General features: G+C 38.2%; 2 protein-coding genes across 4 annotated transcripts; one reads left to right on the top strand and one right to left on the bottom strand.

The window, feature by feature from the left end:
* Window positions 1-291: 291 nt before the first annotated feature.
* On the top strand, window positions 292-4,454 carry LOC133792368 (uncharacterized). The gene is made up of 3 exons (XM_062230267.1): window positions 292-1,210; window positions 1,332-1,594; window positions 4,008-4,454. The coding sequence occupies exons 1-3, from the start codon at window positions 292-294 to the stop codon at window positions 4,452-4,454; spliced, it is 1,629 nt and encodes a 542-aa protein (XP_062086251.1).
* Window positions 4,455-7,318: 2,864 nt separating this feature from the next.
* On the bottom strand, window positions 7,319-24,463 carry LOC133788819 (uncharacterized). 3 transcript variants are annotated; one of them, XM_062226422.1, is made up of 11 exons: window positions 23,913-24,460; window positions 21,690-21,912; window positions 20,042-20,189; window positions 19,587-19,685; window positions 18,884-19,041; window positions 17,916-18,081; window positions 17,360-17,496; window positions 16,399-17,077; window positions 15,374-15,486; window positions 14,037-14,292; window positions 7,319-7,743 (listed from the first exon to the last, which is right to left on the bottom strand). In XM_062226422.1, the coding sequence occupies exons 1-11, from the start codon at window positions 24,064-24,066 to the stop codon at window positions 7,441-7,443; spliced, it is 2,436 nt and encodes an 811-aa protein (XP_062082406.1). In that variant the 5' UTR covers window positions 24,067-24,460; the 3' UTR covers window positions 7,319-7,440. The 3 variants fall into 3 exon arrangements, 2 of the variants coding, with proteins under 2 accessions (XP_062082406.1, XP_062082408.1); XR_009873387.1 differs by having other exon boundaries at window positions 7,556-7,743; window positions 14,037-14,248; window positions 23,913-24,463; XM_062226424.1 differs by lacking the exon at window positions 23,913-24,460 and having other exon boundaries at window positions 20,042-20,197; window positions 21,690-21,827.
* Between the last annotated feature and the right edge of the window lie 512 nt (window positions 24,464-24,975).

Genomic DNA, 24,975 nt, shown 5'->3' on the forward strand with positions numbered 1-24,975 from the left:
GGGCCCATTTTGGAGACTTAAACATCCCCTTTTGTGTAATCTTTCAATTCTTACGAATAACACATTCACAAAGTCAATTGAGTCAAACTGAATGTGTATTCCAAGACTACATCATCGATCTACATTTGGAAGAAGATGATCTATCTTATTTTAGAAAATTATTGATTTGGGAAAATTTGCACCCAAACAATTTCATATAATTAACTTAAAATAAAAAACTCATTTTCAAAATTGAGTCGAGCACCACCAAGGGAGGAGATAGAAGTGGAAGCTTCTTTCTGGCAATCAGCTATGGTATGTGTTGTTTTAGGTGTTAATCCCCCTTTAGCTGTGTTTGAATGTTTCATTAATCGTCTTTGGGGTAAGCTAGGGATTGAGAGAATGGCTCGTATGAATGTCGGTCACACACTAGTGAAATTTTGGGATGAAGCAACTACGGATATGGTGTTGGAATCTGGTGTGGTTCATTTTGACAGGAAACCGGTCTTACTGAGGCCTTGGTCGACAGATCTTGATAAGATGAGATTGATAAAATATGTGCCGGTTTGGATTAGATTGCCAAACCTGGGACTTCAATATTGGGGTCTGAAAAGTTTGAGTGCTTTGCTCAGCACTATTGGTAAGCCTATGATGGTGGATAAGGTAACTAGGGAGAAATCTATGGTGAAATTTGCTAGAGTTCTTGTAGATGTTGAGATTTCAGATCAAGTTCCTCAATGCATAAACTTTATCAATGAACGTGGTCAATTGATGGAACAAGCTATAGAATATGAATGGCTTCCTACCCGTTGTTCGTGTTGTAAAAATCTAGGCCATATAGCTACTAGTTGTAGATTCACTAAGGAGACTGTTTGGAAACCAAAACAGAAAGTTGCGGGTCCGATCAATGAAAAGCCAGAGGGTTCTTCTGAAAGAGATGAAATAAGAGCAATGCCTGGTGTAAAGGAACAGTCTAATCTGGGTGGTGGTAAGGCAATGCAGCAGGATTTCAAAGGTGAGCCGCCAGCTGAAATGGGTGATAGGCAGGGTGGGACATTACATAAGGAGACTACAGATGAGGTGATGGGATCTTCTATAATAGGTCAGGAGATGCATTGGTCTACCCCTAAAAAAGTGGGAGGGACAAAGCATATTCGTCCAACAGCCATGACATTGAAAGCTAACAAATATAGTCTCTTACAGGAGAAACAGACAGAGAGATTGCAGAAGAGTAATACAGAGAATCTGAAATCCAATGGAAGGGTGTAATATTCTGTGTTGGAACATAAGAGGCTTGAATAATAGGAATAAGCAAAGGTCCTTATTGGATTTTTGTACTGTTAACAAAATAGGTCTGGGGGCATTTCTTGAAACAAAACTGAAAAGGAATAAGATAGAGGAGATGATGAGCAATGTATTTTTGGGTTGGAATTGGTATAGTGATATGGCAGTGGAGGGAAGAATAATGTTAGTTTGGAAAGAGGATGTGGTTTCACTTACAGTAACTCAGTCTCAAGACCAACTTATTAACTGTGAGGTGAAGATCAAGGGTGTCAGTCAAAAATTTTGTTTGTCTTTCGTTTATGGTAGGAACACAATGGAGGAGAGGAAAGGTGTAACACCCTAAGTTGCTAATAAGGTTTAGGACCTTGATTAGCATGCCTGGAGGGCAATAAGTGAATTAATACGTTAATATGTGAATTTAAATGAATATGTGATTAGAATGCATGTTTAGGTGGTATAAATATGCATGTGAGCCCCGTTTGCATGATAGGGGTAAATTGGTAATTTTAGCCCGTTGAGGGCATAAATGTGATAATTATATTTTGTGGTTTGTACCACGTGGGTGTGGTGATATTAATGTGATGCACATGCCGAGACGGTCCTAGAGAGCTAGATAACTTAAAAGTCACAACGAGATTTTATACCCGGCTCGGGAGGAGCCTAGGGGTACTTTGGGGGAATTTTGTGAGTTGAGTTGAGAATTTGTGATTAATGGTTACTGGTGATTGAGTAACCTGGGTAACCATTAGTTACCGCTAAGAGTAACAAGTTTAGGGGGGAGAAGTGGTAGACTTGCAATATAGGTGAAAGGAGCCCTTGAGGTTTACTTAGGAAGGGATTTTGATGGAGGGATAAGATAGTCTTTTGGCAGAGGTTTAGATAACTTTGGCTGGGGGGAAATGAATATACATGATCCTTTATGCTGGGTATGACCGAAATCAAGTTTTGGAGGGCTAGAGAAATCAAGAAGGAAGAGGAAAAACTAAGAGCTTAGAAGGCAAAGTGGAAGAGGAAGTGAGCTGAGTTCTTTGAGGCTAGTGAAGAGCTTAAGGGTGAGGAATCAAACTCAGGTCAAGGACTACTCTGAGGTAAGGATTTATCCCCTGTTTTGTAAAGTTTTGAGCTTAATTTTAGAAGGTAAGAATGAAAACTGAAGGAAAGCCATGGCTGGTTTTGCATGAGAATTCAGCTAGTTTATCAAGAGGAGTTTGGTTTAAAGCTGGGATTGGAGGGAGTTCAAGCTGAGTTATTGATTGAGGTAAGAGTTTAAAACATCTTTGAATTTTCGTATCTGATATGGTTTAAGGATTTGGAAGCATGGTTTAAGTTTCTCAAGCTTTGGTTTAAGTTTCTGGTTTATAGGTTTAAGTGTTTGAAATCTGAAACTCAAGTGTGAATGTTGGGTGTGATTGTGTGTTTGAGTTTGTTGGTGGTGTTTATAGGTTGATAGATGGTTTATTTGGGGTTTTGAATTGGTCTTGGGGCTTAGGTACTTGTTTGGGATGATTTGGAGTGGTTTTAGCTCGGGAAAAACGCAAGAGAAAACCCAGAAATCTGGGTTCGCGAAGGAGCGCCGCGGCGCGAGGTTGCATCAGGATGAGGCAAAGCAGCTGGGTGCCGCGGCCCTTGAAGAGAGTGTCGCGGCCCTAGGCTATTTTTGACAGCCAAAAATTGTGTTTTTAGGGCTTTTGCCCGGGGACTCGGGGGATGGCTCCAATGTATTGTTTTAAGGAATTAGAGGTCCCGAGAGTACGGGATTGGTCCCGGGAAGTGGTTTTGGGATTGGTTAGTATTAAAAGTGTTTTATGTGTGTTGTGACTAGGATTTCGGAGAGGCTTGTGCTAGAGGACCGTGCTTGTGACCTTGGTGCATCGGAAAGCTCGGGATACAGGTAAGAAAACTGTAGCACCTATAGAGCAGGGCTTGGGCCCATAGAATCGTTGCAAGGCGCGGCCCTAAATTGTATCGTTGCTAGGATGTAGCTTAATACGAACGATTGTATGTTTGATTGTTATTTGAGAATGCTAAATTTGGTAAAAGCAGATTGAACGGCGAAGGGCCGGGAACGGCGAAGGGCCGAGAACGGCAGTGGAGCCGAGAATACCACTTAGCACATAGAGTGCTCGTGGTTAGGGTGAGACCCCAACGGATACATGGGATATCCTTACGGTATAGACCGAGATCCCAGGCTTTGGTAATGCTTCTGGGACGGCATGGCCGTGTATGTGTTAGATTTTATGGACTGTCTGGCTAGATATGAGTTGTCTGCTATAGTGACTGTATATTATGCGTATCTTATGTATTGCTTGAGTTTTCTTGCTGGGCTTCGGCTCACGGGTGCTCTGTGTTGCAGGTAAGGGCAAAGAGAAAGTCAACCAGCCATGAGTACGGAGAGCGTGGGGGCGGCGTGTACATGTTTGGCCTGCCCAACTGTTTTGGTTGGGAATATTTTTGAGAAATGGCTGTACAAACCCTAGTTTTGATGATTAATTACCTATAAACTTGTTTTGAGTTGTAAATATTTTGTAAACTGAGTTATGGGATCCCGAATATTAAACTCTTGAACTTTTAATGAAATAGGGTACTTTTTAAAGATTACAGCCTAGACTTCTATTTAATCACACTTTTGTTCTAAAAACCTCGTTTAACGAGTTGATTGCACATTTAAACTTCACTTAGTAACGGCTTTAAGGTAGTAGGGCGTTACAAAAGGCCTTTGGGCTCTTTTAACTAGTTCTCAGCAGGTTGAGTTGCCTTGGTTGGTGGTTAGGGACTTTAATGCAGTGTTTGAGTTTGATGACCGAATAGGGGGTAGACAGGTTACTAAATTGGAAGTGGAGGATAGTAGGCTTTGGAGGGCTAATACTTTGTTGTCTGAGATGAACTCGAATGGCTCTCATTTCACCTGGTCTAACAAGCAAAAGGAGGGATCTAGAATTTTCTCTAAATTGGACAGATGTTTTGTCAATGAAAAGTGGATAGATGCTCTTCCTGATTCTGAAGTTCGAACTAATTGGGACACTATTTCTGATCACTGTTTCTGCATTATCAAAACTGTTCAGTTCAAGATTTCAGGGGTTAGACCCTTCAGGTTTTTTAATATGTGGACTAAGCATAAGGATTTTAGGAATGAAGTTCTTAGAATTTGGACTAAAAAGACTGGTGGTACTGGTTTATTTCAGATTACTTAGAAATTAAGGAGGCTTAAACCTATGTTATCTAAGTTTAATCAGAAGCAAATTGGTGATGTGGTTCAGTTGTATGCAGCTGCTAAGATGAATTATGAGAAGGCCCAGCTGTTATTACAGCAATCTCCTGAATCGAGAGTTCTGCAGCAGGAAGAACAAGAGGCTCGTGATGATTTTGTTAGTAAGTCTAAAATGTACGAGAGCTTTCTTCGTCAAAAGAGCAAAATTAATTGGCTCCGTTTTGGAAATGAAAACACTGTTTATTTTCATGCTAGTCTTAACCAGAGAAGGATTAGGAACCGCATTACTTATTATTTGAATGAAGAGGGTGTAATGATTGATAATAATGAAGAAGTGGTTGCTCATTTCTTTAATCATTTCAAAGGCTTTCTTGGAAAAGGTAGCTCAGCAACCAGTCGGGCAGACAAGTCTTGTATCCAGCAGGGGTATGTTCTGAACTTAGAGCAGCAACTGAATCTGATCCAACCTTTTTCTAAGAAGGATGTTAAGAAGGCGTTATTTAGTATTCCTTCGATCAAGAGCCCGGGTCCAGATGGCTTTGGTTCTGGTTTTTATAAAGCTCTTTGGAAAGATTTAGGGGATGATATAACTGAGGCGATATTGCAATTTTTTGAGCATGGAGAGATTCCGACCGAGTTGAATAGTACCATTCTGTCCTTAATCCCTAAGGTTGTTTCTCCTGTATCAGCTATTGATTATAGACCTATAGCTTGCTGCAATACGCTTTATAAATGCATATCAAAGATGCTTTATTTCAGGTTGGCTAAAGTGCTTCCTTTGCTGATTCACCAAAATCAAGGGGCCTTTATCAAGAATAGACAGCTAGCTCGTAATATCTTAATTCTTCAAGACTTACTTCATGGCTATACTAGGAAGACTATTACCCCTAAGTGTTTGATTAAAATCGATTTGAGTAAGGCTTATGATTCAATAGATTGGGTATTTTTGGAGGATATATTGGCTGCTTTCTGTTTTCCTAGTAAGTTTATTCAGTGGATCATGATTTGCTTGACTGATACTTCCTATTCTTTACTGATGAATGGGAGATTACAAGGTAACTTTGTAGGGAGGAAAGGCTTAAGGCAAGGAGATCCTATTTCTCCTTTGCTTTTTGTGTTGGTAATGGAATATCTTACAAGGCTTCTTAACCAAATTGCTCAACATAGAGAGTTTCGGTTTCATCCTATGTGTAAGAATCTTCAGCTTGTTAACCTCTGCTTTGCAAATGATTTGATCCTATTTTGTAAGGGAACCTTCAAATCTATTGAACTTCTAATGGAGGGTTTTTTGAGATTTAGTCAGAGTTCAGGGCTGTCTACTAACCTGACCAAATCTCACATTTACTTTGGGGGTGTGGTGGCTGATGTTAAAAATATCATTCTGAGTTCAATTATGATTGACGAAGGGCATTTTCCCTTGAAATATCTGGGAGTTAATCTGAAACCCACTAGATGGCAAGTTGCTGATTGTAGTGAGATTATCAAGAAGCTGCAAGCTAGATTCCATGTTTGGGTGAGTAGACACTTATCCTTTGCAGGGAGAACTCAATTGATTTTCTCGGTTTTACTGGGTATTCGCAACTATTGGATGCAAATTTTTATGCTTCCCATTAGTGTTATTCAAGAAATTGATAGGATTTGTCGTAATTTTTTATGGGGTGCTAATGGCCATCGCAACAAGTTTCATTGCTCCTCTTGGTCTCAAGTTTGTCTCCCTAAATCATTGGGTGGTCTGGGTTTTAAAGAGGGTTCTAATTGGAACAAAGTTTTACCGGCCAAGTTCATTTGGGCTGTGTCTTCGAAGCAGGATGTTTTATGGGTGAAGTGGATTGATTCCATTTATCTTAGAGGTCAATCCTTTTGGTCTTATCAACTGAAACCTGATGTGAGCTGGTACTGGCGCAAGCTTTGCTATTTGAGAGAGGAATTTTCTGAAGCTAAGGTATTGAACTCGGTTTTGCATGGCAAAATGAATTTGAAGTCTCTTTACCTAAACTAGCTTCAAAGAGCTCCTGTGGCGTTTGCTAAGGAAGTTTGGAGTAGATTCACAGTGTTGAAGCATCCTTTTATTCTCTGGCAGTCGGTTCTTAGCCACTTGCTCACTAGAGATAATCTGATCAAGTGTCAGATTTCAGTGAACTCTAGCCTCTGTCCGGTTTGTGAGAGAGCTGAGGAATCTCATCAACACTTGTTTTTTTACTATAGCTTTTCCCATCAGGTTTGGGAGCTGACTAAAGGCTGGTTAGGCTCTACCATTTGGCCCAAGTCATTTGTTCATTGGAAGCTGTGGTTAGAAGGGAAGCCCAAAAATCTTGTGCATCACATTGCTGTTGCTTCTTTGGCTGCTACGGTCTATGGCATCTGGTGCAATAGAAATTCATGCAATTTTTCTCATTGCTCCAGCACTCCTCTTTGTTTAGTTACAATGATGAGATTGAGTTTAAAAGCTAGATTTTTTGGCTGTTTGAGTCAAAAGTATTTGGTTAAGAATAAAGCAATTACTGAATTGGTTAGGAGTTTATGATTTGACTTGTTATTTAGTCTCTGTTTTTTTGAGCTTGATGTAAGTTTGGCTGTGTTTCAGAACTGGCAGTTGTAATTTGTTTCTATGTTTTTAATATACTCTTTTTTCGATAAAAAAAAACTCATATTTTGGAAAAAGTATGAATTCCTGTAATTATGTAAGAACTGAAAAATAAAATAAAATACTAGACATAATTTCCACATTTTTTTTTGGGTAACTTTGTTGTTAATTTTGTCACCTTTTTGTGTTTTTCTCTCTAAAGTAGAAAATTTCCAATGAGGCATCATTTACAATTTTTATCAACATGATAAAAGAACACCCTCTCAAAAGAAAATATATATGATAACAATAAATAAAATAAACAAGAATAGTTGTATTATAATCAAATATTCTTTGATCTATATACAAAGAGCCTTTTAGCATTACCGGGAAGATGATGCCAGGTCTATACAACGTTGCTCTTGTTTTGAGGGTTTCCTAACTTTAACTTAGCTTGGTCCTTGGTTCCTTTCACTTGAGGTTTCGATGTTGACTCGTCACTTTCGAATGGCAGTACCACTACAGGGGCTGCGGGCAACATGTCCCACCGCTGCTTTAAGAAACTCATGAACTTCTTCACCATTTCCTTTCGAAACCCGAGCTCCCGTGTGAAGAGATCCATGATGAGAAATGCTAGAACATACTTGAAAGGGACCGTGAGGAGAATGATTGCACCGGCCAACAAGGCAAGAGCAACCTCAGTAGTAACCTGGTGAGAATTAAGTGAATAATTAGGAACCAGATTGTTTTTTGTTTTCTTTATTATTAATAACAAATTATCTTGTTCCTACTTACATGAAGAATAAAAAAAACGATTTTTACAGCTACTCTGGTTGAAAGATACCAGTTTCTGTATTGTTTTTATAAAAAACATACAGAATGAACATGTATAAGTCAAATACTGGAGTTCAAGACGCTGTCTAGGCCTCCAAGCGTTGCATATCAGATAAAAGACTAATTTACAAAATATGTCTCCATCCTTAATACGTGAACAAATCATTTTCATGTCCATTGACCGAGCTAGGGGAACTAAGAATGACCCCCTAACTTTCTTTTCTGCATTTTAGTGTAATGTAATTTTGAAAAAATTAATATAAATATGTATACAAATTTATATTGGACCCTCCTAAAATTAAAAAAAAAAAAAAAAAATGAATTTGGCCCCACTATATGTTAATCCTAACTTCATCACTCTTCATATCAACAAATAGTTAAAAACGTTGAAATTCCAAGTATCCTCGTTGTATGTGAAAATAAAAATTGAGTCTCAGTCTAAATTTGGCAAGCAAGTATAGATTCATGGTAGCATAGACATATAAGTAGAATTATGATAGACTATATCTCTCAATCTAGTAACCAAATAGCAACACAGTAGAGGAAGAACAGAGAAAATGAATGAAAATGCTTCAAAAGGTTGTATTAGTCACTAGGAATTCGAGAGCCTAGTCTCTCCCCAAAGGGTTACACCCTACTACTTTCTTCACACCCATTAATCAGCTCTACACCTTCCTTTTATCCCATACCCTCAGCTGGTACCGTGTACCCTCCTACAAACTAACATAGCTCACATAACAACTTACTAACCAACTCAGCTAACTATCCCCTGCCGCACCCACATCCTTACTTTTCCTAGACCTCCTAGCATATACATATGTGAGAGGAGGTCTATCAATATCGCCCACCAAAAGTTTCACTTTGTCCTCAAGGTGAAAGTGAGGGAATTGCTCCTGAATCACCTGAAAGTCTTCCCATGTGACCTCAAAGTCAGGTAAATTAGCCCATTTTATAAGGGCTTGGGGTGGTTCTTTATGCGTGCCGGGCTGAACTTCTAACACAGATTCAGGCTCCAAATCCATTCCAAGTCTGCTGTCAAACCAAGGGGGAAGTGCTGGCTTGTTGGTTGGGTCCTAAAGCCGCTCGGAGCTGTGAAACATGGAACACAAGGTGGATAGTAGCATCGGAAGGCAGCTGGAGGCGATAGGCAGCAGTACCTATTCGAGCAGTCACAGTAAACGGACCAAAAAAGTGAGGGGAGAACTTCTCATTCATGCGCTTTGCCACGGTGCGCTACCTATAAGGCCTCAACTTCACATAAACCAGGTCCCCCACCTTGTACTGAACATCTCGGCGCTTGCGGTCAGCTTGGATTTTCATTTTCTGTTGAGCTCGATGCAAATTCTGCTTCAACAAAATCAGTATGTCATCCCGAGCTTGCAAATTCTGTTCCACTGCTGAAACCTTAGTGCTTGCTGGCTCAAAGCGAATCAAGGGCGGAGGGTCACGATGATAAAGAGTGCGAAAGGGAGTCATACCGGCCGAAGAGTGAAAGCAGTATTATACCAATACTCGGCCCAAGGCATCCACTTCGCCCATTGGCTGGGTTTGGAACTCACAAAACAGCGAAGATAGGTCTGCAAGCACCAATTAACCACCTCCGTTTGACCATCCGACTGAGGGTGATATGCTGTGCTTTGTTTTAAAACTGTCCCTTGCAACCTGAATAGTTCCTTCCAAAAAAGACTAAGAAAGATTTTGTCCCTATCCGACACAATGGATCTGGGAATGCCATGAAGTTTCACCACGTCTCTCACAAAGACAGCTGCCACAGTGACTGCCGAGAAGGATGCCGAAGGGGAATGAAATGACCGTATTTACTCAACCTATCCACAACTACCAAGATAGAATCAAATCCATTTGACAAAGGCAGTCCTTCAATGAAGTCCATTGAAATATCCTCCCACACTTGCTCAGGGATTGGTAGGGGCTGCAATAAACCGGCTGGAGATTGAGCGAGGTACTTGTTTTGTTGGCAAATGGAACACCCTTCCACAAACCGCTGCACATCTTTACACATGCCCCGCCAATATAAGTTAGCTACCAACCGCTGAAAAGTCTTGAAGACCCTCGAATGTCCACCCACCTTACTGCCATGGTACTCTTGCAACAACAAAGGAATAAAAGGCGACGAAGATGGAATCACCAACCTACCCCGAAACTTAAGACAACCTCGAACCAACGAAAAACCACCACATAGCTACCCCAAAGACAACTCTTTGATCACCTTAGTGAGCTGTGGGTCAGCTGTCAAGTGAGCTTGTAAATCTGGAATCGACAACACGGTAAGGACTGAGATGGCAGCAAGTGTAGCGTCCTCATGAACCCTTGATAAGGCATCGGCAACTTTGTTTTGCAAGCCCGGTTTGTATTGGATATCAAAATCATAACCAAGGATTTTGGTCAACCACTTTTGATGCTCCAAAGCTACTAAGCGTTGCTCCAACAAAAACTTCAGACTTTTTTGGTCGGTGCGCACCAAAAACTTTCTGCCCAATAAGGGCACCACTTCTAAATAGCTAGCACTATTGCCATTAATTCCCGTTCAGAGACCGACTTCATGCGTGCCCGAGAAGACAAAACCTGGCTGTAAAAAGCCACAGGCCGACCCTTCTGCATCAACACCGCCCCTAGTCCCATGCCAGAGGCATCCACTTCAAGAACAAAAGGTTCCGAAAAATTTGGGAGAGCCAACACCGATACCGAGCACATGGCTTTCTTCAACTGAAGGAAAGCCTCGTGAGCCTCAAGTGTCCACCCAAACGCATCCTTTCGCAATTGGTCTGTCAATAGCTTCGCAATTTCCCCATATCCTTTAACAAACCTTCGGTAGTAACCAGTGAGTCCCAAAAATCCCCTTAAGTCCTTAATCGTCTTGGGAGATGGCCAATCTGCCATTGCCGAGAGCTTGCTAGGGTCTGCAGACACTCCTTGAGCTAAGATAATATGACCCAAATACTCCACCTTCGGTTGAGCAAATGTGCACTTCTTTCTATTCGCATAAAGTTGGTGTTGCTTAAGGCGATCCAAGACCAAAAACAGATGCTGAATGTGCTCCTCCAAAGATGCACTATAGATCAAGATATCATCAAAAAACACCAATAAAAACTTCCTCAAATACTCCCGAAAAACCTCATTCATAAGAGCTTGGAAAGTGGTCGGTGCATTCGTTAAGCCAAAGGGTGACCCTCATGTGTGCGGAAAGCCGTCTTCTCTACATCCCGAGCAGCCACTCTAATTTGGTGGTAGCCTGATTTCAAATCCAACTTAGTTGAACACTTGGGCACCATGAAGCTCATCCAACAGCTCGTCTATAACTGGAATGGGAAACTTATCGGCAATTTTTTCTCTATTCAGAGCTCTATAATCTACGCAAAAACGTCAGCTGCCATCTTTTTTCTTAACTAACAATACCGAGCTCGAGAACGGACTGGTGCTCGGTCGGATAATACCAGCTTGCAACATTTCAGACACTAGTTTTTCAATCTCATTTTCTGAACTTGAGGGTACCGATATGGCCTCACAATCGGTCCCGACCCTGCTTGAAGGTTGATAGCATGCTCACGGCTCCTGTTTGGTGGTAATCCCCCTGGCAACGAAAAAACAGACTCAAACTTCCGGAGTAATTGACTAATTTCCACAGGGAATAGCTGCTGCTCGTCTTCGTGCTCCATTGACAAAGCCCCGAACTGAATCCAAAATCCTTGGGCATCCCTTTCCACTGACGATATCATAGCTTTAAGAGAAATGGGGGACTTACACAAGCTGGGATCCCCTTGTAAAGTGACCCAAACTCGAGCCATCTCAAACTTCATAACCAATGTTCTCCAATTAACCTGCATATTGCCAAGGGTTTCTAACCACTTGATACCCAATATCACATCAGCTTCCCCAAGCTGCAAGGGCAAGAAATCAGTAACTACTCGTAAAGCACCCAAATCCAACTCAACTTGTGCGCAGAAGCCTTCGGTGCGCACCTTCCCTCCAGTGCCCAATAGAACCCCAGAACAATTTGTCGTAGTGATCGGAAGACCCGTAGCCGAGACCACATCCAAGGAAATGAAGTTGTGGGTTGCCCCACTATCGATCAATACCGTAACTGGGTGCTGCCCAATGTGACCAGCAAGCTTCATGGTGTGGGCAGAGGTAATTCCCACCAAGGAGTTGAGAGAGAGGGTAGCCAAGGTCTCCTCTGTGGCTATTGTTTCCCCCCGAGTCTGGAGAAGGTGATGGCGAATCATCGGGGGGTGTTGGTTCCTCTTCATCTGTCATCAACAAAATTTGCAACAACTTTTGCTCACATTCATGTCTTCGAAAGAACTTCTTGTCACACTAAAAGCACACTCCGAGGGCCTTCTTATTCTGATACTCAGCCTCCATGAGGCGACGGAACGGCGGGGCCTTGGCCAGTTGGACTGCACCGGTGCGAGTAGTGGTCGTCGACACCTGAGAAGACACGGCTGGGGCTGGCGACACAAGAGACCTAGCCACGAAAGGATGCAAGGAAGATCGAAGCCGAGATAGTGGACTCAGGTTGAGTTTAGGAAAAGTGGGTCGAGTCACTGGGCCCACGTGCAAAAGCTGATGGCCCTCCTCCACCCTCTGGGTCGTGTCCATGATTTGGGCTAAACCCATTGGTTGCAAAATATACAAAGCAACTTTGATATCATCCTTCAGGCCTCGCACGAAACTGGCTTCCAAAATGTGATCTGGAACATCTGGGACCCGCGACGCTAACACTTCCCACCGCACACAGTAGTCCCTCACAGTGGTCGTCTGAGTGATGGACATCAATTCCTCCGATATCGATCCGATGGGAACAGCTCGAAATCGCATAATAATCAACCTCTTCAAGGTAGCCCATGAGGTGATCGGACACCTCTAGTTCTCCCACTGAAACCAAGTGAGGGCATCTCCATCCAAGCCAACAATGGTTGTCTCTGACATCTGAGGTTCTATCATTCGCGTCAGAAGGAAGTATCTCTCCGCCCTGTAAATCCAACCATCGGGGTTGTCTCCCGTATACAGTGGTAACTCCATCCAGGGGAGGGGGGGGGGATAATCATGGTCGAAGCTATGCCGGAGTAGAAAGAATATGCAGGAATCGAGGGTGGTGGCGGAATCGAACTGGAGGCTGGCGGAGGAGGTGGAGTAAGTGGAACCCCCGACGACATTGGTGCTGGAGCTGAAGAAAGATCCCCCTCAACAACCCGACGTTGCTGATCAATACTAGCAGCGATGGTCTCGGCAGTGGGTTGGCCCCGAACTTGTAGCAAGTGAGCTAAATGAGCGACCAAATCATCCATTTTCTTCTCTATCGCTGGTAATCTCTGAACCTCCAACTTCAACAGCTCCAACTCCTTCGGAAACTGTTGAAATTCCGATCAGACTTCCTGCAATTCCCGGGGAACCTCTGATTGGATTGCCTCAACCCGGTCCTCCAAAACTTCCAATTGTGAATCATTCTTTGGCCCCATGGTGATCGAGATGCTCTGATACCACTTTGATAGACTATATCTGCCAATCTAGTAACCAAATAGCAATACAATACAAGAATAACAGAGAAAATGAATGAAAATGCTTCAAAAGGTTGTATTAGTCACTAGGAATTCGAGAGCCTAGTCTCTCCCCAAAGGGTTACACCCTACTACTTTCTTCAGACCTATTAATCAGCTCTACACCTTCCTTTTATCCCATACCCTTAGCTGGTACCGTGTACCCTCCTACAAACTAACATAGCTCACATAACAACTTACTAACCAACTCAGCTAACTATCCCCTGCCGCACCCACACCCTTACTCTTCCTAGACCTCCTAGCATATACATATGTGAGAGGAGGCCTATCAAATTACTATGTAAACTCAATGTTCAAATAACTGGATATATAATGCTTCACTTTCAATTTTTATTTTCCTTCTGAAGGACTTTAATCGTAGGAATTTAAAATTTCTGTAAAAACTAAAGAAATTCAAGACACAAATTTGTTGCAACAGACACTGCTGTTCTACAAAGGGAATTTTTGCTTGAAATCAACGCATCCAAATAGCACGTATCTATTGATTGTCGAAAACAGAATTAAAACACATAATTGCAGAGACAAAATGAGAAAGCACTAGAACAACCATGTAAGAAGATATTGTAATATTGCACAAGTTACCACAACATACCTGAGGTTGACCGGAAAGGATAATTGTTCGTACTTTCAGCAGTGTGACATTGATACCCTGTAGATAATTTTCAACATCGCGCATTGCGTCCTTTACTGCTATAATCTTCTGAATAGTATTTGAAGGTGGCTGATCGCGGATAGTAACTTTTCCAAAGGATCGTCCAAGGCGGCCTTGCTCTTTTAGCCCCTTCAGTGACAACATGCTCGCAGCTGAAATTATCAACAATGTAGGAAATACATATGACAGCAAATTCCTGAAAAGGAGAATCAATCGCTCAAATAGCAGTGATATACTGGAAAATTTGAAGAATGCATTTGGATAAGCATATGGTTGAAACGGAACAACAAAAATTTTGTGAACTTGTATACAGCCTTTGGGATGGGGTTAAATTTTGTGTTCCTTGTGGGTTGCCAAATCCAAAAATTTATGGAAAGGCTTATCTCATATGTTTTGACCAGGGATCTTATGTTGAGGAATTTGTCTTGCTTCACTGGGGAATTTCTTATTCTCTCTTTTATCCCAAATATTTAATAAAATACAAATAGCCCACTTTTTGCCAGGAAAAAAGAAACTAGAAGTTCTTTCTAGCAACTTTAGACCTCACTATTGCATCTTCCAAGATAGTTTTTCACCTATCAGCAAGATGCTTTAAAACAAAACAAGTTGCCTTATTTTTGTTTTTTTTCAGAAATAAAACAAGTTGCATTATTAAAATGGTTTAACAAGACAGGTGGGCAAGACACCCTCCCAGAAAGAGCAAAAGACAAACAAAAATAAAATTACACAACAAAAGACCACTCTCTTAACCAAACCGAGAAAGGGATATCTATGGACGACATCTAATGTTTCATCGAGAATACCCTACTGTGGACATTTAACAATTAAATACAATAGAATAGGATATAATTATCTGAACATCTTGAAGAAAAAAAAAAGATTGGAAGTGAAAGGAGTAGAAGAATTAGAAATGTTCTTCATTTGATGCTTTCTGCTGTCAGGATAAATAATACATGGGGCAACATTCTTACAGGCAATTTTAACTGGAAAATACATCGCGTGAGAGTATAGACTAGTTTCTGGTGATTTTTTTTGTTGTCTTTCTATACAAATTAATGTGATAGGTAAGTTTCCATTCTTCATACCTTACCAATTGAAGGATGACAATTCAGTAGTGGTATATAGAGTTCGTAATAAGTTAATAACAGAATAGTAATTCAATAATGGGTGGAAACAACCAGGTTATTTTCTCGGCATAGCAAAATTGATTAACAAGCATGATATCATTGAAATAACTAGATTGCCACAATTATAATATCTAAGAGCAATAGATCTACCTGAATATTACCGCATAGGTGAATGCAAGAAAAGAAACCGTCAAGTGTGGCTCCTCCCAGCACCTAAGCTTTTCAAACTTCTTGGCAGCAATAGTGAGAGGAAGCACAAGTTCCTGAACAAAACAAATGCCAATATTCTTTATTCATGTTTTTCCATATCAAACAGCTAAAAATTAATTTCAGTAATAGCCTCTACAATAAGACAACATAAAGCAAAAACTACATTTATTTTAAACTTAGTTGTCCCATAATGTAAGTTTCAACCTTTAATTTATAAACTATTATTGTAGTCAGTTTTTGTTTAAACCTCTCTAAATTTCATTGAAAGTTTGTTTCAATATTTTGTAGAATATCAAGTTGGTCGGTTATGGAAGGTGGAAAGATAGGTCTTAGAATATGATAAGTCTTAGATTAGAACTTATCATATTAAAGTATTTACTCTATTTCAGTTAGGAGGGATTTGTATAGTCTTTTATTTGTTTCAGCTTGTGTATGAATACCTTGTATTCTTTTCTATCAGATATACAGAAAAGAAGAGTCTTTATACTCTCTAGCTTCACTCGCCATACTATACTGTACCTATTGGCTATCTTGCTTTCTTCATTTTCATAACAGACAGTTTGCTCAAAACAATTTAAAACAAATCCACACTCCAACTTCAAAATATCACCTAAAGCACACCTGTTTGTACAATTGCAGATCATTAATAAAGTACTTCTTGGAATATATATTTTCAAGAAAAAGAAAAGAAAAAACAAAACAATAAAACTACAAGGAATGGATATGGATAAATCTTATTCAAATAGTGAAGCTATATTTATGATCTTAACTACTTACATGAAAAGCGCTCTAGTTGGACAAATATAAAATAATGCTTCATGTGTGTGTGTATTATACACACAGATTATCATATATAGTAAAGTAATCACACAATACACAAGCCATCAATCAAGTAATCTGTTAATTATATTGAGGTGACTAAATAATCATAATAAAGGGAGAAATAATGGTCTGGACAGCTTCACCTTGAAAAGATCAATATTACTAGGTATCCCTTTAAGCATTGCTGCATCAATTGTGGCCTGGGTTGTTTCAATCATCTCACATTTTTGTCTGCAAGTTTCTGCTGCCTTGGCCGTAAGAGTTACATCAGCAACAACAAGATTTTTACTTAAAACTACTCCTCTTGATGAATTGTTTTTCCAGAAATTAATGGAATCAGTGGAAGACCAAGAAGGAGACCCCATCCACTTCCGCAAGTAAACACTTCCATCTATATCGAAAGCATGGCAACTATTTTCACCTACTTCATTAGAAGATCTTGCTCGTACTGGTTGTCTATCTACAAACTTTTTAACAAGGGGTCCACCCCAGTAATTTACTGCTAGAGTTTGATAGACTACATCACCATATGGCGCAAACTTGAGATATGAGAACTGAACAAGTTTGATGGGATCATCCACTAACTTCCGCATGAATTGAAGGGCCTGGAGTCTAGCTGTACCATTGATAGCACTGGTAATTGCTCTTTCCTTCCCTTTGTGAGAGCCATAGACATAAGACATCAATCCATCATCATCATCCTCGGGTCCATAATCACAGATGAATTGGTGCAAAGCAATAACTTCACTAATAAGTGCATGCCAGACGTCTCGTCTCATTTCACCTCCCAAGTCAACAAATTCTACCACTAATGGTTTCGACCTATATAAAACACATTATGTCAGGCTTGTACACACATGAAATGCCTTCAAAATGATGAAAGAGAAAAAGAAGAAGGAGAAACTCATTAGTAATCAAGCAAATAGGTAATGCCATTTTCTTTAAAGTGAGACATATTAAAATTTCCCAATTTACTAAAATGAGTTTTATTTATTCTTTCATCTTTACTCAATCTATCAAAATTAGAGGTACTAAGATAAGAAAATGAAAAATACAAATATACAAAATAATTAAACTTACTCCACAGATGTTACAGACGCTTACTTGAGAGGAGAAGAAATAGAGACTGCAGAGTCAAAGCGAATAGAATCCAAGGGTCCAACTTTTGCTTTTTCTACATGTGCCCCTTGACTACTAAGATCAAGCCTTATAGTACCTTTCTGGCCTAATAGTCCAACTGTCTGTACCATAATTAAAAACATAAATTATTTGATATAATTGTGCTGACTGATAACCACAAGGGAAAAATAATAATAATAATTAGAGGGCACATGCTGCATGAGAAGTGCACGTCTTAGTAAAAAAAAAAAACTGTAAACAATAATCAAATTTAATCTGGACAAGGCACTCAATTGGTTAGGATTTGGTTTGAATGTGTGCATGTGTGCGGAATAGCGGGTGGACAAAATATATATTTTTTCAATTTTCTTTACTAATGGGAAAATTTGTAGTAAAAAAAATTAATTAGAATGTGTTAAAAATTTTAAAACTTTTTTATGAGTGATTTATTTAGAACATAGGTGAGGAGAGGAAAAAGATGGTTGCAAATAGAATCCACCCAATAGTAAATCAATTGTACTTATTGCATAATAATGAATACCTCAAAATAGATTGCTTTATTGGTCAGAGTAAGCTTCCCTGGCCATGCCATATGATCCTCCCACTTTAGAATAGGCTGTTCCTGGTTGGAACCAATGCACAAGACTCTCTCCTCAGAAAGGTGGGAACATTCTTCGATTTGGTATGATTTCCGCTTTTCGTGCACTCTGCACATAATATAAAATACAACAACATGAGCTTCTTAAAGCATGGAAACCAATGACCCAACACATTGAAAGCATAGACATGGTAATAATGGATTGTAAGGATTTCTTTTTAAAGAATATAAGGCAAACCATGGGGCATATTTGTTGAATGCTTCCATGTATCTCTCAGTTTTATTACATGGAATACCATATAAATATAAGTTTACCAGCTTTTTCCTTCTTATCTCTCCAGTAACCAGACCTTGCTTACCTTTCTTAACCTGTACATCTAATCACCTCTTCTGTATCATCACTCCTCTCAGACATTTGCTGATGTATATACTCAATATACAATATCTTGCATTTCACCAACAGAATGAAATATATAACTTTCTGATATTGCACTGATATCTTCAACAGATTCATGACACTCTGTACAAAACAGGTAAGCCCCATTTTCTCTACTGGTTTCCTGGGTCCAGCATCATGTAGGCCAATATTGTGGTTTCTTCACCACTTGCAGAAGACATGAAATTAAAAAAATATATATGTATGGGGCTCAATGTACTAAACATCTTCATTCAACCCCACGAGTTAACAAATAAATCATTTAACAGCAATTTATACTTTTTAAATTGTTATTTTATTGATAACCTTTCATGGTCTCTACCCCAGTGAGAAAGTATATAACATAGGTACCACAACTTCTTGCAGAAGTTATCAGAAACCAGAGCAAAGTGTTTTTTTAATAGAAACAAAAAATTATTAAAAATAACAAGAATGAAAACAAAAAAATCCCGGAAGAAAGCAAAATAGAGCTCACCTGAGAAGTTCCCTGATATAAGTCAGCCACAAGCCCAAAGAGATGCCCTCTTCCTCACCAGCAAGAGCCTTATATAGACTATGCGCTGTTGACCGATCCGCCACCCCAGAAATAGCAGAAGCAATACGAACAAAGGCTTTCTCTTTAACTAGCATTCCCTATAATAGCAAGGACGAAACAAGATCTGAGACCAATTACTTTCATGGTTACGTCATCATTTGATATAGAAGAATTTCCAAAGTTCTCAGCAGCATAATTATGTGCAGATTATAACTATAAACAAAAATGGTCTCCTAAGATTGACACTGTGAGCCAATTTATCCTACTCTCCATAGAGAACTCAGCACCGAAAAACTCTCCACTATATAGACTTGAGAAATTCATGACTTGGGCCACCCTACTTTTTTTTTGGGAGTGGGGGGGTTGTTTGTTTCCTTTTTGTGTTAATTTGGAGTTCTGTTGCATTAGATTCCATTTTCCTTGTTTATATATAATTTATATTTTCACCTTGTTGAGCATGATAGTCATAATCTAGCAAGTTATTATTTTTTGGGACAAACTAGTTGAGAAGCAAAGAATCATCACTTGTACAAGTTGGTCAATCGTTGATGTCTACTATGGATGCCCCTAAGTTCTTTTGAGGTCACAACACTCCAAGAACAATATTAAAGTCAGAAATAAATTGAAGATCCCTGAGAATGACCTGAAATGAAGCTTTTTCTGAACTGCTGACAGGCTCTTCACAGTAAGGATTCTCCCATGCCAGCATTGTTATGAATACAAGTCTCTGGAATGCAGGTTCCTGTAGAGATACCGATGGTATCAAAACAACAACAACAACAATAGTCAATGATACTACATTGATAAGGGCAGAGGTCTCAAATCATACAGATATCAACAAGCATAGGGCAAAGGATACAAAATAGAAAACTATGCTGCACTAACAACTTTAGAACCAGCAGCCACACCACTCCAAGACTAGCCAAAGAGAGTATTGGTTTCAAAATATACATCCTTAGCTCATTTTAGTTTACAACGCCGTATCAACATATTTACCAATGCAGGTTGCAATTGATACTCATATGATGTCTAGTGAGACACCAAACATGATGAAAAGAGAAAGAAAAAAAAATTCTCCCGTTACCAACTACCACAGACCTTAAGGGAAGGATGAAAATCTGAACCATCCCTTGATAAGAACCTAAAGCAGCAGTATTCAACCAAATTACGGGCATCACTGTATACAGATTCAGGAACAAGTGCTTTAAATATTTTCTGCATTTTTAGCGCAGTCAAACCATTCATCCTGCAGATCTAACTTCAGCTAGTCAGATGATAATTACAACATTAGGCTAGTAGGCTTAACAGTCCGTAACAAGAGCAATAGTTTACATGTAAGCATTCAAAAAAATATCACAACCAAGAAAAATAAACTTAAAGAAATGGAGAAAACTAACTTCATTACTAAGTAAATAGATGGTGAACAATATATAGAGCACATGCTCATCCATAAAGGATAAGGACCAACATGAGATACATGTATATTAAAGAAATTTTCTTCATTACCTTGATTCTTTGGGACGGCAATTTGTCATTCAATGTTTTCAATGAATAATGTAGATAATTAAAGACACCAGTTGTGCCTAACACTACACACTAATACAATGAGTCCACAGCAATAAATTACCTTATAGGTCTCATATTTGTATTAGTTGTGGTAATAGATATCATTGATGCCCCATAAAATACATAGAATACATTGTTGCCATAAATAATTGAAAAAAAGCAATCTTTCGCCTAAATATAACAATACTCCTCTATTTGAGGATCACAGACGTGTAGGCGGATAAAAGGACAGTCTACCAAAGGCCAAAAAATAGCCATCTCGCAGAACATCTCAGGATGTAATGTTATCACATCAACCGAACAGTATTTCTAAATGTCTTAAAGTAGTGGTTAGAAATTCTTTCCCAAAAGATTTTGCAAGTTGTTTTATGTCTACATTCATGTACTTGATAATAGCCTCTTCCATATCTTGGTTAAGTTATCCTGTTAGAATATCTGCTGTAATTAGTAGTTACATCTTACATCTAGGTCTCCCAGATGACTTTCTTATTAAGTGAATTGGTGACCTTTCAGGGAGAAAATTGTGTAAATAGCTAACTTGCTTCTAACACTGTTTATTCAGTTTGTTGTTGCATTATGCTATATATAATATATAGAAAAATTGTTGGGTAATGATTATTTTTAATCGCTATCTATAGGTACTTTTAGTATTTTTGGTACATTGATAAGTTGCTACTCCATTGTTTTTTTCATGATGGTGTGCAATGTAGTAACAGGGGACCTCCCACAAATTTCCTAAAATTCTGGAAAATTAAGGATGTTTAAATCATGATTTAAACAACTTATTGCACATGTGCTTGTTTTAATATTTTTACGCGCGTGCAATAGGCTGTTTGAATCCTTATTTCCACACTCTAAATTATTCGGAATTTCTTAAAATTTTGTGAGAGGTCTCCTGCAACCACATTATACACTATCATGTAAAAAAATGAAGTTACAACTTATTCATATACCGAATATATCAAAAGTACAGTAGTGATTAATAATCACTACTATAGTGATACCCATATATATAGATTTCCTGTTCTTGCAACTTTCTTTTGAGCCAAGATGGAACAATTTCCAAATTGTGAGAAGACCTTTAATTGATCTTTAATTTGAATATCACAAGAGAGCAAGTCATCACTAAGGTGATAATAATATAAAAAAAAATAAGCAAGTAACTGCAACATAGTTTCACCTGCTAAATTGCTCAATAGATACAATAGCAGCTAAAGAGAGAATCCCTTGTGGCATTTTGCTGTTGATGGTCTGCTCTGCCACAAATATGTTCTCCATGGCAGAATCATCAAAAGAATTTTCAGGAACAGGCTTTCTACTCTGGCTAGTGGTTAGTGTAGAAACTTCATTAAAAAACTTTTGGGTCTTCTGGAACAATGCATTGAACTTTTCTTGCACTGCATCTGTCAAGAAACAAGACATTCGCAAGGTCAGAACATGTAACTAAAATTAAGTCAAACATAGGTATATTGCAACACTTCAAGAAATATCAACCGTAAATTACACAATAATAAGTAATTGATACCACCGCACCTTGTGCTCAATCAATAAAGTATACTTTGAGAATATAATATTTCATTTACTAAACTGCAAATTACAGCGTATTTTTGCAATACTCTTGTTTGTTTACACCTTTCAAGACCACACAAAAAGAAAAGCTTCCTTAAAATATGAAAAGGTAATAAAAATAAAATTGAAACCCTAAAACTCTCTAGACCATCAAAGGTATTTCAAAATTTTAATATGTTTTAAAATGCTCAGGCAATAAAGTTATTCCAGCAAAAAGGGAGATGTCATTTTCCCTGCAAGATTGTTCAAACTCAATAGATAATTGTGGACTGATATAAAAACTAATTTTCCTGTAAGAGAGAGAAAGAAAAACAGATAGTTTGAATCAGAAACAAAGTTTTCAAAATCTCCTTTAATTCATACAGGGAGACTGAAATAGTAGTAAGACAATGGTAAAAAGGTCTACATAAATACCACATTTATTGATGTATGACTTATACATAAAAAAGGCTAGTGACTATTGAAAGCACACAGATATTATAATTTCTTCCTTTTATAGTTTTCCCTTTTTTAAGACCTGATAAAAGAAAGAGTAAGACATCTGACTGACCCAAAAGCTAGTAAAAACTGTGTTAAATGCGTTAATAGTGGATTTACACGCTTTCATGAGGGGACAGAAACAAACTTAAAGCTCATGTTTTGCCTTCTCAAAGAATCATTCTTCGCAATAAAGTAAGCTATGTTCAAACACAATTCAATAGTCTATTAATAAACAGGTAGATACCATACAAACAGAATTTCCGTGCAACAAATCTTACAGGAACATACCTAAAGCTCTTGTTTTTCTTATCAATGTGTGCCTTCACAAAAAGTCATATTTCATAATAAACCATGCTACTTTCAAATCATAATTTAATAAACTATCAAAAAAAATGAACAAACAAAATTTTCATGCAACAAATCATGCAGCAAGCGACAAGAGTACAAGGCCAAAAGAACACCAAAAACAAATAAATATTAATTAGCAACGTTTATCCTCTCATATTTCTTCTGCTTTCTGTTTTCTTTCTTTATTTTTTCAATGCATATTTCTCCAACTTTCTGTCCTACTATCCTAACAACATGTTCTGTGAAACTTTAGTAAGAGCCACAATTTAGCATTGGGAATATGTAGTTGGTTATTCTGTGAATCAATTCAGTGCAAATAATATATTGCAATTAGGCAGTTTCTGGATCATTAACCAAACTTGATATTCTTGCTCCTACAGATTTAGTGAAATCCTATCTATATAGTTTACTTCTTTTTCTGATCTGCTGAGAGATTGAAAGGTTTTGCTTTAATTTATTGAATTTTTTGGAGTCTCAATTTTGTAGTTGTTTGGGTGTCTAAGTTTATTGGGTTTTCTGAAAACTTGAGAATGATTTGGAGTGTTCGGATGAATCAACTCCTTTGGTCGTAATGATCTTTCACAATTAATAACAAAGCTACTAAAAAAACGTATGTGTGTGTGTATATATATATATATATATATGTATATATTAATTTACTTCACATTCAACAATTCAACTAAAACTTTACTTCATTTTCACCTCCACACCATCTTCTTCATCTCATTTTCCTTATGTCAACTAAGCAAGAGAGCAAAGATAAAGTAAAGAAACTGAAAGGCAGTACTTCATACACTAGTATTTTAAAAATGTGTGTCAAATGGCTAAAAGTGCAACTAACAACTGTGCCCTTAAGTCTAACAAAATACAAGTATCAATATACAATTGTTGTTGTTGTTATCATTTAAAATATACAATTGTTACTTTAGCATTACAAGTACCAAAATTTAGACAACAAAAAAATGTGACTAAAGAAGAGAGGTAAATAAATGAAAAAAAGGGTAACCAGTTTTTAAGTCATGGAGCTTCCATCTATCCCCCAAAGACTGTCCCACTATCTTGAATCGAGATTTATGATACTCTGAATAATCCCTTGCATGTGATGCCAACTTTGCAGCTTGTGACGCCTTCAAATGAGTAAAAGACGACTTTGAGAGCATTTTGATTATCTTCTCTCAACTGGGTTTGGTTTTCAAGACTCAAGCTTTGCGTTCATGGGGCCTTTTCTTTTTCTTCTTTATATATAGATTTTAAGCAATTTTCTGGTCCAATTGGAGAAATTAAGGAGTACCCAGTTGGAAAATAAAAACAAACTTTCACTTACAATTGAGAAAAGCAACGGATGTAACAAAATGAAGACGAAAGGGGGCTGTTTAAGGGCAATAGACAAAGGCTGTTTTGAAGCGATTACAGGAAACTTTGTACGGCTATTCATTGATAAGCAAGAACAGATGACAAAACTGGACAAAGGTAAAGCCAACTTCAATACGCATCCGACCCGAGTGTGAACCAAAGACCAAAATGTTCTGGTCCAGGTTGTTTTGTTTTCTTTTCTTTTTTCAGGAAAAAATAAATAAAATTCCACAAATTGTGAAATATATATTTGTTATTCCCACTCATTTTGAAATGGGCAAAATCTTTTTTTTTTCCAAAAGTATGTAGATTTTTTTTTTCCTGAATTATTTTTGCTACTTCCAAACTATAAGACTTATAGATTTTGTCTTTTCATACAAAATAGTAAGGATTTGTTGATGCGATAATTAAAAAAATATTTTTAATTAATTAATTTTGTAAGGTTTTTTTTTTTTGGTCAAGAAGAAAATAGCTTCATTGATCAAACAAGCAATTACAACCAAGGCAAATTGCCCGGAAAGAATACAACCTGACAACCAACTACCTCATTTAACTAACAAGCAAGTTTCCTTAAGAAAAGCTTAAAATGAGGAAGACTCTTCCTACTATGAACACTATAAATTCTGTATTGAACTAAGGTAACTACTTCTTTAGCTCTACAGTTAGTTGTTAGAGAGAAGCCATCATATATTTCTATTCCTCCAGATTTGATAAAC

The sequence above is a fragment of the Humulus lupulus genome, chromosome 7 (genome assembly GCF_963169125.1).
Source record: "Humulus lupulus chromosome 7, drHumLupu1.1, whole genome shotgun sequence".
Taxonomy (NCBI): Eukaryota; Viridiplantae; Streptophyta; class Magnoliopsida; order Rosales; family Cannabaceae; genus Humulus; species Humulus lupulus.

Excerpts from the sequence above, each read along its gene's own strand:
- LOC133788819 (XM_062226422.1), bottom strand. The coding sequence starts at position 24,066 with ATGCTCTCAAAGTCGTCTTTTACTCATTTGAAGGCGTCACAAGCTGCA. Across the intron at positions 14,293-15,373 it reads ACCTATGCGGTAATATTCAG|GAATTTGCTGTCATATGTAT; the intron begins GTAGATCTATTG and ends TCTCCTTTTCAG. Across the intron at positions 7,744-14,036 it reads TCCTTTCCGGTCAACCTCAG|GTTACTACTGAGGTTGCTCT; the intron begins GTATGTTGTGGT and ends AATTCTCACCAG.
- LOC133792368 (XM_062230267.1), top strand. The coding sequence starts at position 292 with ATGGTATGTGTTGTTTTAGGTGTTAATCCCCCTTTAGCTGTGTTTGAA. Across the intron at positions 1,211-1,331 it reads GACAGAGAGATTGCAGAAGA|GTCTGGGGGCATTTCTTGAA; the intron begins GTAATACAGAGA and ends TTAACAAAATAG. Across the intron at positions 1,595-4,007 it reads CAATGGAGGAGAGGAAAGGT|GTTGAGTTGCCTTGGTTGGT; the intron begins GTAACACCCTAA and ends AGTTCTCAGCAG.